This window comes from Myxine glutinosa, chromosome 1, assembly GCF_964187855.1.
Source record: "Myxine glutinosa chromosome 1, kmMyxGlut1.1, whole genome shotgun sequence".
NCBI classification, from domain to species: domain Eukaryota; kingdom Metazoa; phylum Chordata; class Myxini; order Myxiniformes; family Myxinidae; genus Myxine; species Myxine glutinosa.
In genome coordinates, this window is record NC_136261.1 from 428,797,662 (window position 1) to 428,810,702 (window position 13,041).

The window sequence follows — 13,041 nt, forward strand, 5'->3', positions numbered from 1 at the left end:
GTGTATGTGTGTATGTGTGTATGTGTGTATGTGTGTATGTGTGTTTGTATGTTTGTCTGTGACCGCTGTTTCTCGACAACCACGGGTCCGATATACTTGAAACTTGCCAGGTATATTGCTGGGGACCCGAGGATGTGCCTTTTCAAGGTTTGAAATTAATCGGACAAGTACTTACCGAGCTATGGCGATTTAGCCGTTCGCCGTTCGCTTTGGCGTTGCGAATGGACCAAACCATTGCATGTAAATAGAGGGGGGGGGGGTTCTGTGGTCGTTGCGAATGGACCAAACCATTCATGTAAATAGAGGGGGGGGGTTCTGTGGTCGTTACTGCCACGTGGTTTCAAAGTTTTTTTTTGTTGTTGTTGTTTGCACCCACGTACGGGCACGCCCTAGGATGTTTACACACACACACCCCTACACAAATTTTTTTTTTTTTTTTTTGGCAAGGAACGGGCACCCACGTACGGGCACGTCCTAGCTTATATATAGTACGGGCATGCCCTAGTCTATCTATAATTCCACTAATCTCTGTGTGTATGTTTGTCTGTGACCGCTGTTTCTCGACAACCACGGGTCCGATATACTTGAAACTTGCCAGGTATATTGCTGGGGACCCGAGGATGTGCCTTTTCAAGGTTTCATATTAATCGGAGGAGTAGTTACCGAGCTATGTCCAAAAAACGATTCAACCAATCAGAGAGCAGCGAGTTATCACGTGTGCCGAACGTGGCGAACAGACTCTGCCTCGGACGGCACATTTGAGAGCGTATTCATTTATTTCACGTTGGCAAACTATGTTGCCGCTATGTTGGCGTTAAACTATGTTTTAAAACTAATTAAAACTAATTTGCGATTCTTTCGCTTTCCTGCGCGTTTGTGCACGCTATGGCGATTTCTTTACCAAACTCCGCAAGCCGTTCGCTTTGGACCAAACCATTTCATGTAAATAGAGGGGGGGGGGGGGGGATTGTCACCGTACTCGCAAGCCGTTCGCTTTGGACCAAACCATTTCATGTAAATAGAGGGGGGGGATTGTCACCGTACTCGCAAGCCGTTCGCTTTGGCTTTGCGAATGGACCAAACCATTTCATGTAAATAGAGGGGGGGGGATATAATTTTAGATATATATATATAGTACGGGCATGCCCTAGTTTCATTTAATAACCTGAATGATTATTCTGAATGTTAATACTCAGGGATTGTTCTTTATGTGAATACGCAAGGAAAATCCCATCAAATGATGGATTCACCCATTCAACACAACACACAGGATTACAGTAAATACAAAGTTATCGATTACATCCGACAAATTATTTGCAATAAATAATGCAGTTCAATAAATAAGACTATCTGGGGAAGATAAGCGGTGATGGGAGAAATTTGTCAACACATTCCATATTGGAATGAGAGCGTTGTAATTTCAGCATGCTACATTAATTATTTATTTATATATATATATATATACTTGCTCTTCCATTACTTAAATATTTCTAATTTTCAATCTCCATTTGCAGGTTTCAATTCAACCCTGCTTCACACTCTTCTCTCACCCCAAGGAAATGGCTTCTTCTTCTGATATTGGAGTTATTTTGAATGAACTCACATGCCCAGTGTGCTTTGAACTCTACAAGGAGCCCGTTGGTTTGCCATGTGGGCACTCATTTTGTCGTGTGTGTATAGAGAAATCCTGGGAGAAAAGGGAAGAAGACACAGGTTATGTTTGTCCATATTGCCGTGAGGTTTTTCCACAAAAACCAAAGCTCAAGAAGAATGTGATCATTGCCAACTTGGTAGAAAATATGAAGTTGAAAAAGGGAAAGTTTGGATTGGAGGTCCGAGATACAGAACATGGTGATGTGAATGTTAAGGAAGGAATGAAATCAGGGGGCATTGAGAGTTTCTGTGAGGTTTGTAATCGAGAGGCAGCGAAGAGGTGTGTACCTTGTGAGATCCTCTGCTGTGCGAAACACCTGAAGCCTCATAAACAGAAAGGGCACAAACTGGTGGATCCTGGAGTGAAGATTGAGGAACTAAGATGCATTGAGCACAGAAAGCCAATCCAACTCTATTGTAAGGATGATGGGAGCTTGATGTGCGTCACGTGCACAGGTGGACAACATCGGGACCACGACGTTGTTGCTTTGGAGATTGCTCATGCTGAACTGAAGGTGAGTAAATCAGTGAAAAAATAGTTATTGCATGTGTTATATCTATACTATTTTGGTTATTTCCGTGAAATAAGCTCATAGAATGTGTCCAGGTGCCCAGCCGTCCGTCCGTGTGTATATATGTACGTCCATCAACATTTGACTAAAATATCTCCTCACAAACTACCCAACCAATTATGGATCTAATTTGTAACGATTTATCAGGCCAGCAAGGTCCCACCCATTGTGCTCACCATCTGCATGAGTGCCCCTTTAAAGGATGTAAAAAGGTTTGCCTTAAATATTGGTATTTTATTTTAAAATCATCTTCTCAGAAACCATGCGACAGATCCCGACCAAACTTGCCAAGAGGCATCTGGACCATGCCCTAACCTTAGGTTGTGCTCCTTATGGGAAATCTCACCTGGAAAGGGGCCATGGGCCCCTCCCAAATCCATCATTTTCACGAAAACATCTCCACAACTACCTCAACGATTATGGACCAAATTTGGTACAACGCATCAGGGCCTGTTGCTAGAATCTCAGATAAGCCTGTCCTGTCGTTAAACCACATATCCGGAGCATTAAATGTATCCACTGGAAAGGTTCCAGTAAGTAGGCCCTGGAAAGTAATGTTACGTTTCTAGGGTTATCTAGAAATGCCATACCACAGGGCAATGAAATACCATAGGGCCAGGTAGAATTGTATAGATTACCATGCTCCGTATGTCGCAATGAAAAAGAAGAAACCCCATGTACCATAAGTCGGGAGCCGTTGGACCGTATGTCGTGTAAGAGTTTATCTTTGTTCCCATGATAAGGGGTGTGGTTATGTTAATTAGTTAGGGATTAATGGTAAATTCCCTGTATGTAAATGTCCTCTGTACTTTTCCCCTTGTTCCTTATGACGCACTAAAAACATACGCTACACCTAATATAAACAGTAAATGAAAACCAACTGGAACAGGACATTAAACAATACCGCTGGTGCTGTCAGCGGCCACATCACAACATCAAGCAGGCAGGTCCGTGAGGCCACACCCTGAAGAGCAGTGATTGGTCTGGTATTGTTGAGTGATGAGAGGGACTCGCTGATGGGAGCAGGCAGAGATGTCATCGCGATGACATCAGAACCTTGAGAACGAAAGAGCGGGGTCCAGACATTTGTCCCTCTCTTGGTCCTGGCTTTCATCGTAGGCGGTCACGTTTTACCTGTGTGGTCACCTGTGAGGAGATGGCTGAAAGCTTTTTGGGTGCCTTTTGGGAGCTTTGCAAGTGAAAGGGACGAGTTTTTGGCAGCTGTGTTGTTCTTCAGAGGCGGAAGGGGCCGCGAGCGAGCCGAAGGGGGTCGTGCTATCTGCTTGCCTCATGCCGGTGGCTACTAAGGGCACGGGGCCACTGCCATCTTGTGCGCTTCCCATGGGGTGCCTTAAAGCTTCAACGACCACCAAGCTCCCAAAGTGCTCGTCGAGACCAGAGCTGAGTGCTGGCAGAAACATTCATTATTTTTTGCTGCGACGAGCAGCTCCAGGAGAGGACCACGTTGTTGTTGTTGTTGTTGGGGTACCTTTTTGAACAGCGCATGCGCATACATGATACACAATGTGCATGCGCGCATTATTGCAACAGATATCCTCATGATTCTACATGTTGCAGCTGGTGACCACACTGTGGTCATTGTTCTCTTGGTATTTTATCATTCCCCTTGTCTGTATACGAGTCCATATGGAGGGTCCCTCAATTAGAATTTTAGTTTTACCGTGCATTATTTTGTTACCGACATTTCTTTCAATAAAGCCAGTATTTTTGCATTATAATTCCGTGTCGGGTTTGAGTTGATTATCACAGGTTCAAAGACGTCCAGTGGGACCCATGAAGGTAAGAGCTTCGTTACCCATCACTGCCCTCATCCCCCGCGCATATTCACACCGCCGTTAGATTGAACGCCTTGGAGTAAAAGCTCAATTGGCTATCCATCCCCAGGGGTGCTCACCCCGGGAACGCGACAGTAAGGTCTCATGGGATTTTGCTCCTCATCCGGATCTGTCCCCTGTAAGAGGCTGAAAAGGGGGTTTTGCTTCTGTTGAACACGAGGTAATGTCGCTGATCCGACTTCTCTCTTTCATATAATTTTAATATATCATATTTTTCAAATTCCATCTGCAGAATGGGGCATGGGGGAAATAACTGTCAGTCCCCCACGGCACCCTCCCCAGCCATCTAATGTCAAGACAGCTGAGAAACAGTTTTAATGATTAATGTCATCCTGGGACCTTTTCTCGTACAGCTCTAGAGTTAAAGAGAAGAGATGATTTCAAAATTTTAATAAAATTCCCATCACATTAACTGTGCTCCTTATCACAAATGTATATTCCATCTCTATATATAGTTGTATTTTCTGTTTGTTTGTCCACCAAAAGAATCGGCCCAACCGGTAGTAACCCTATAATATTGCATACAAATCCTCTTGGCAAATGGAGATGCAAGAAAACATTTTCAAACCTACAGGTTAGGGGTTTCAGGGTGGGGGGGGGGGGGGGTGGGGTGGAATACCCCAATTCTCTAGATGTAAATGTGTATCGTATAGCACCACCCGGTGTTAGCCCGTTTTACAAATCATCTTGTATCTTCTGAATTCCTTCCACACAAGGTGCGGTTACCTCTGCTAGTATTTATATAATTTTGTGCAGGATGTTCATTTTAATCCACCACCGGTTCACGATTCTTCACTTCTGTTGTTTCTTTATTCTGTGCAGGATGTTTTGGCTGCAAAGTATCCTCATGTGTCACAGTCAATGGAGAGCGTTGCATCCCAACTACGGCATGTTCAGGAAGAGGAAGCGCAAACAGAGGTGGGAATCACCAATAAGTCATCGTTGTTTTGTGAAGGGGTGTACGATGATGTCCTTCCTGCTGTCCTTTCTTCCTTCCGTGTGTGCGTCAGTTATCAACGTTTTTTTTCTTTTTTTTCCAACGATAACTGGAGAACCACTGAAGGGGTTTTAACCAAACTTGGCACAAGTACGGATTGAAATTCAAAAGATAAACTGATGGTATTTTTGGGTTCAACAGGTGAAAGTCTCATTTTACAGACCACGAGTCGAGTTACAAACATCAAATGTTGTTACTCTTCTCCTTCTCTGTCTTCTCCTCTTTCTCTCTCTCCCTTCTGTGACTTTTAATTTTTATGGCGTAGCCCATAGAGCAAAGCCGTATAGAACAGTGTTTGCCCGTCCGTATGTATGTATGTATGTCCCCTCAAACGTATACCAATTAGAGCTGAGGATCTGGTCACATGAAAAGGTGAAGTGATTACGTCTGACGTCATTACGGCGGTACGTGGCTAACTCCTCACACATTTTGACTCCAATTTCGGTCAGGCCGAACATATCATTGAAACGTGTTGCAGTTTTGTTTTTAGTTTATTTTAATTTATATTTAAATTTACAAACGTTGGAGTTCCAATGCTTCAATATGAATTCATCATGACTGTCAAGACACCTTGAGCCCCCTGCATTGTACGGTTCGGTGCTGGGTTCTGCCTCTGAGGCCTACTTGGTTATGCAGTGACCGATCCTCTGATGGTGTCGGTGCCGTCGAGGTGCACCCTCCCTCCCATGCCAGCATGGACTGTGTGCACCTTGCTGCATCTGATGTTATTATTGTTATCAAAATGCAGTATTTGTAAATTGACTGTAATTTAGCCTTTTGGCTTATGTTATTGCATTATTATTACTAGCAACGGGACCCGCCCTAAGGGCGGGGCTTCAATTTGGAAGCCCAAATGAAAAGGCAAAATATCAGAAATTGAAGGCTTTTATTTTATTTTAAACGATTCATATAAACATCCGTTGAATCATATCACACACAAATCGTCAAAATCTAAACAGTACATGGAGCCCATTTTGAAAAAAAGACTGAATTCTGCAAAACGGAAGTGGCCGCTACACGTCTTTCTCAGTCGCACGTTTATGTGTGAAGAGTGCGCGCCAAATCTAACATAGAAGCGGCCGCCTCACCTGTTTCTCAGTCGCTTTTCACACGCTGCCAAGTAACTTTGGAACCGCATGTTTATATAGGAAGAGTTCATCAGGAGTCGATCGACTCTATCCTGGTACGTAGAATTTCAACAAAAGCCACATCATTGTTCATATCAATAAATATTATTCCATCGTGTTTGAAAAAACTGGAAAATTGGGGAAAAATTGGAAAAACAATATAGCGTATTTTACTCCAAGGGGTCCCAGGATTACCCACCCAAAATTTCGTTGCGATCGGTTCAGCCGTTTTTGCGGTACCTTCAAACGGATGGACGGACATTTGGTGAATTATAGTAAGATTATTATTATACAGCAGTATTGTTTTCTTAATAATAATAATAATAATAATAGCATTAATACTAATAATATAGTAAATATAATCATAACACTGCAATCCTTTTGTCGTTATTGCAAAGTTTCTAGATTGAAGCGATGTATGGTTGGTTCATTGTATCTCTAAATATAAAATAAACAAAGCAGTGTCTCAATGCCTCCGCTTCTGGTCTTGCTGGTGAGGTTTAGTTTATTCGCAGCTCTCCACGCTCTCAATCGAAATCGAAGTTAAGTAATTGTTCCCATTTGTATTTTCGTTATAACTGTATTTATTTTATTGTGTTGTACGTATAGTGTGTCCCGAGGAAGATTTTCGGTGCAAATCTTTCATACCTGTACAGAAAATCATGTTAATTCGTGTCGTGTCTTTTGAGGCCTTGCACAGTATCCAACCTTGAGGCTTTGTTTTTCTCTTAGCGGTTCATCGTTTGTGCTCCAATAACTTTCGTTCTCTGTTTTCCCAGTCTTTTCACCCCATAGCCTACTTCTTTGTTTAAAATCCCAACAAAAAAACAAACAAACAAAAAAAAAACATTTCCTTCTCTGTTCTTATTTGTTCTTCTCATTCGTTTATTCGTTCTTATACGTTCGTTCGTTCTTCGACCACGTGTTTCTCCCCCATTTCCCCCAGATAGTTTTCACTGTTAAACTTTAAAATGTTTACACTTTCCCCTCAAGTTCTGTATTCCGTAGTATATTATAACACCGTTTTCTTCTTCTTCTTTGAAAGGTAGCTTTCGACTTGCTCACCAAATCTATTCATCCCCCAAAAAAATTCCATCTCTTACAGTGCCTCTTTTCTACATTCCCTAAACTATCCTGCACTCCATCCTCCCTCCAGGGTCCTTAAACGTATTTTTGACTCGAAGGTCACAATAAACTCATTTTGCAATAAATGTTCGTTTCCCATTAATCGTACACTTTCTAAAATCCAATCTCACCCCTCTCCTCCAAATCTTCCCCATAACCCCTCCCTTCCAAATCTTCCCCATCACCCCTCCCCTCCAAATCTTCCCCATCACCCATCCCTTTCAAATCTTCCCCCTTGCCCCTCCCCTCCAAATCCTCCCCATCACCCATCCCTTTCAAATCTCCCCCATTGCCCCTTCCCTCCTAAACTCCCCCCACACTCCTCCCCTCCAAGACTCCCCCCTCACCCCTCCCCTCCAAATCTCCCCCATATCCCATCCCTTTCAAACCCCTCCCCTTGTCCCTTCCCTCCTAAACTCCCCCCTCACCCCTCCCCTTCAAATCTCCCCACCCTCATTTCTTCTCAATTTCCCCCCTCTCACTCGCCCTCCTCAAAGCGTCCTCCCCACTTCTTCCCCCTTCCAACTATCACCTCCATCTCCCCCAACCTTCTGCCTCGCTCTTCCCCCTCCTCAAATAACACCTCATTTTGCCTCACCCAATCACCATCAAACCTTTTGTCCGCCCCATCCTTCCCTTTCTCCGAGCTATTCTGAAATCTCTGACACACCTTCAACAGCTCTCCCGACCTCTTCCACCTCTTCCACCTCTTCCACATCTTACCCTACCCCTCCTCCCCCCTGTTCTGTATCCGATGCTCCCCCTTCCTCTTCATTAATGGTATGGACCTCAAACATCCGGGGCCTTCGTTCAAACTTAACTAATCTCTCCATACAGGTTGCATCTGACAAACCAGACGTGATCTGCTGAACAGAAACTTTCCTCCTTCATGATGTCTCTGATTCCTTAGTATCTCTCCCGCGTTACTCCCTCCTCCGGTAGGATAGACCTGAGCCTCGTCCTGCAGGTGGGGTTGCTATCTTTTCAAAATCTCTCTTCCTCACTCGCCCTGCACTGCACTCTCTCCACCTGACCCCCAGGAATACCTCTGGCTACGGCTTCCCCTTCGCTCCCACCTCTTGTTCATATGTGTGTTGTACCGTCCACCAAACAGTGATGACTCCATCTACATCTCGCTGTCTGATAATATGGACCAACTTCTATCTACTCATCCCAACTCTCTCTTCCTCAAATGTGGTGATTTCAATTGTCACCATGCCAGTTGGCTGGGTGTGGGTACCTCTCTCACCAGCCATGGCTACTCAGCAAAGGACTTCTGCGACTCACTGGGACTGACACAATCTGTCTATTTCCCGACCCGGATCTCAGTCAACGGAGCATCTTCTCTTCTGGATTTGGTTGTGACTAACTTCCCTGAAAATGTCTGCTGCTCTTCTTCTGCTCCAATCGGCTCATTTGATCATGTGGTTGTTAAAGTGGACATCTCTCTAACCATTCTCAGGGAGCCTGCTCAGCGTCGACGAGTCTGGCATTTCACTCAGGCCAACTGGCACGATCTTCAAGCAGCCATCAATCATCTGGACTGGTCTCCCATCTCTACCACCTCTGACATCAACTCATCCTGGGAATTCTTCCAAAGTAAATTGCTCGCTCTCATACACAGATTTATCCGATCTCGTCTTCAGTTGTCATACCCTTCCTCCCGTCCATGGTACACGGAATCTTGTGAGGCTGTTGCCCAGAAACAACTTGCCTTAGTCTCCTGGAAAGCAAATCCAATGGAAGGAAATCTCATTTCCTTTCACAAAGCCCGAAACAAGTGTGTGTCCACCCTCAGGAGAGCCAGGAAAAATATCTCTCCGTTCTCAAGACCGAACCCGAACTCTCTTATCTGTCTCCCTCTTCCAAATCCTGGTGGCATCTGGTCAAATCTGTTTCTGGTGTTTGTTCCCCCTCCGTCCCCTTCCTTATCTCAAACGGCTACACAGCTGACTCCGCACGTGAAAAAGCTGAATGCCTCAACTCTGTGTTTGCCTCTAAATCTTGTGTCCCAAACCCATCCCTCTCTGTACCCAGTCATACCCAGCTGCTCCTGGACTCCGTGTCCTTTCCTCCCGACAAGGTGGAAAAGTTTCTGGCAACCCTCGACTCTGATTCTGCAACTGGACCTGACGGCATCAGCCCATGGGTCCTAAAATCCTGTTCTTCTGCTCTTTCACTCCCTCTCTCTGTTCTCTTCACCCTCTCTTTTGCTCAAGGTCAATTGCCATCTGCTTGGAAATCAGCCAACGTCACCGCTTTGCACAAAAAATGTGCAAAAACAGATCCTAGCAACTACAGACCAATCAGCCTTCTCCCAATTATCAGCAAAGTCATGGAATCCATCATTGCTTTGGATATGAAATCTTTCCTCTTCTCCAATGGCTTGATCTCTGATCATCAATTTGGTTTCAGACTAGGTCACTCTACTCTGGACATGCTGCTTCTGCTGTCTCAACAATGGATGGAGGTCCTCAATGCCAAACAGGAAATTAGAGCTGTCTCCCTCGACATATCACGTGCCTTCGATACGGACTGGCACCGCGCTCTGCTCACCAAACTCTTCTCCTTTTGTATCCATGGAAATCTCCACGCATGGCTGGCAGACTTCCTCTCTAGTGGTAGTCAACGTGTGGCCCTGAATGGGTTTCTCTCATCTCCTCTTCCTGTTCAGGCTGGAGTTCCCCAAGGCAGTGTTCTGGGCCCTGTGCTTTTTCTGGTCTTCATCAATGATCTCTCTGACTCTCTTGAAAATCCTCTCTATCTCTTTGCTGATGACTCCACTCTCTGCCGCTCCATTCCTCATCCCTCAGATCGGCAGTCTGCAGCCTCCTCACTCTCTGCAGACCTGGACAAAATCACAGACTGGGCAAACAAGTGGAACATGTCTTTCAATCCTGACAAATCTCACACTCTTACGATGTCTCTCCGAATAGACCGACTGGACAAACCTCCCATCTACTTTATGAATAATCCTCTCCAAGGAGTTCTGTCACTCAAGCTTTTGGGTCTCACTATCTGCCATGATCATTCCTGGGAAAACCACATTTCCAAGCTGGCCTCCAAAGCCAGTCGCCGACTGGGCATCCTCCGTCGTGCGAAGTCCTTCCTTAGCACACCTGAGCTCCTCACCACATACAAAGGTTTCATCCGCAGCTCAATGGAGTACTGCTCTCCCCTCTGGGCTGGTGCTCCTGCCTCACACCTAGCTCGTCTTCACACTGTTGAAACCAAAGCATTCAGAATCATTGGAAACTCCCGAGATGACGCTATCTCTGAGGTCCTTTCACTTACTCACCGCAGGCAGGTTGGTTGTCTTTCCGTCTTCTACCGACTCCTCTCCGGCCTTGCTCCCCCAGCTCTCTCTGGGCTCTGTCCCCAAAATATTCCTACAGGTCGCACAAGATCTGCCTGCAACCGTCTTGTGGTTAAACTGCCAAAATCAAGACTCCCTGCTCACCTTCACTCCTTCATTCCTCTTTTCTCCCGTCTCTGGAACAAACTCACTCACGCACTTCAATCCTACTCCTCCCTCCAGGTCTTTAAAACGGCTGTTCACCACCATCTCTTATCTTCCCCAATTAAAAACCTTGATCTTTTCTACCCCCGCTAATTTCACCCCAAATCCACTTTTTGAGGTGCCGACTTCTTTCCTGGAAGTCCTTGATGTCCTTGTTTTTTATACCTATCCTGCCCCCCCCCCAGGCCCTCTCCCTCCCACACATCTCCCGATGTCCCTGCTCTCAAATGTTGTGTTTTTGTGCTTCCTCCCCTTCTCTCCCCATCTTGTCGACCGCTCCCCTTTTTATATACTTTGTTTGCTTGTTTGTTTGATTTGTTTGTTTGATAAATGTTAGCTCTTTCACGAGCCTCGACTCTGTATACAATATATATATATATATATATATATATATATATATATATATATATGTATATATATATATGTATATATATATACATATATATATATACACATATATACATATATACATTATTTGCTAACTGGCATCCCCACCGAGGTCATACTATCCTCCTCAACGAAAGTATCAAATAAGCCCTGCTATGCCACTGATAGACTTTCGGTCTTGTTTTTCAACCTTTGAGATGAAACGTAACAGCGGGTTTACATCTAACATGGACAGAGGCATATCCATCAACACATTTGCTTTGGATTATATTTTCTAGTTTCACTTTTATCCTCCATGTGCATCAATTTTGAAAATAAATAAATTGCAACCCTGAAATGTTAATTCGGACTTCTTGGATGTTGAAATTTCCTATTGGATTCCTGCACTGAAAAATATATTCAGATAAGAGTGTTTTACCTTCAAAACCCACTCCTGGTACAGTGATCTGATCCTATCAGCCATAATCCATTATACTTTTTGTTAATTTCTACATTTTCTCTGCAAGTTTCTTATTGATTTTTGAATAATCAAACAATGATTCCTCCCAGAACTCCAGCAGAAATGCTGAGGACAGTTTGGAGGAGAAGCGGAGGTTGGTGTGCCAATTGGTGAATGAATCTGTGGATCTGATGAAGAGTGAAATCAACAATACGAAAATGGAGAAGCTTTCTCTTCTTGGGAAGCAGAGGGAGAAACTGGAGCAGCAGCTGGAGGATCTACGTCAAGGAAAATCCACAATGGACGCAGCATTCCAGGATCTGGAGGCCAATTATTTTCTACAGGTGTGGTTTATCATAAACGTATTACAAAAGTTTTAATGTTTAAAATATACTGTTTGGGGGGAGTTTGTCACTATTCAAGTATAAGCCTTGAGTTGAGGCCTTGTTACATGTCACGATTGATGGTAAAGGTGCAGTATACCATCCAATGGTTCAAAAATGATTAATGAAATGGATGAGAAAGGTGAGTGAATGCATTTCCAGGTGTGTTCATGTCATCATGAAGTGAGATTTAGGTTTTGTCACAATGAAGGTTTGGGATAAGAGTGAGTTCATGTCATGGTCTCCAAAGCAGTGATATAGCACGACTACCTGGTCACTGTTGAGGGTTTCAATCATTTCAACCAAGGATTTTATCCAAGTGATGCTCACAGTGACCTCCAGGTACCATGACATCATGGCTTTCATCATGTGCTGAATCATTGTTGAATGTTTTAATTTATCCAGGTAGTCAAAGTTACCTGTATGTAACCACCTGGAGAACGTTAGCATGAATTATGGTCAAACAACCTCTTCACATACTTTGTTCCTGAATGATTCAATGTTATTCATGTGAATACTGTTCGGGTTACTGATTTACCTTATCAGGTGTTTTCACCAAAGGGAAGTGTCGTACTCTTTCAAAATTAAAATCAAATTTATATTTTCCTTACCAAATTGAAAACGTCTTTCTTTGTTACCCCGTGCATGTGAAGCCTCCATCTCCTAAACTGTGACTCAACGTCGTCTTATTGTAGTGTACATGGTGATGTACAAGATTGCTTCAGTAACACTAAACACCTGGATATTTTTAATGATGATCTTTAAAATCACTATTTTATTAAAATTGAAGAACGTAATTGAACACTGTGTGGGGTATCATGTTCTGTGAACTCTCTAGTATTTAATAAGTAAAAACAAACATTCATTTATTCAAATATCTTGATCTCATTCTTTGTTTTCTTCCTTTTCAGGGTTCCAAGGACCTGTTAAAAAGGTGAGACTGCATTGTTGTCCGACACATTATCAGCACATCCTGATGTTT

General features: G+C 43.8%; 1 protein-coding gene across 1 annotated transcript; it reads left to right on the plus strand.

The window, feature by feature from the left end:
* The first annotated feature begins 1,559 nt into the window (after window positions 1-1,559).
* Window positions 1,560-12,568, plus strand: LOC137413761 (E3 ubiquitin-protein ligase Midline-1-like). The gene is made up of 3 exons (XM_078787135.1): window positions 1,560-2,168; window positions 4,904-4,999; window positions 11,787-12,568. Exons 1-3 carry the CDS (start codon window positions 1,560-1,562, stop codon window positions 12,054-12,056), a joined length of 975 nt encoding a protein of 324 aa, XP_078643261.1. The 3' UTR covers window positions 12,057-12,568.
* Window positions 12,569-13,041: the final 473 nt, after the last annotated feature.

Excerpts from the sequence above, each read along its gene's own strand:
- LOC137413761 (XM_078787135.1), top strand. The coding sequence starts at position 1,560 with ATGGCTTCTTCTTCTGATATTGGAGTTATTTTGAATGAACTCACATGC. Across the intron at positions 2,169-4,903 it reads TTGCTCATGCTGAACTGAAG|GATGTTTTGGCTGCAAAGTA; the intron begins GTGAGTAAATCA and ends TATTCTGTGCAG. Across the intron at positions 5,000-11,786 it reads AAGAGGAAGCGCAAACAGAG|AACTCCAGCAGAAATGCTGA; the intron begins GTGGGAATCACC and ends GATTCCTCCCAG.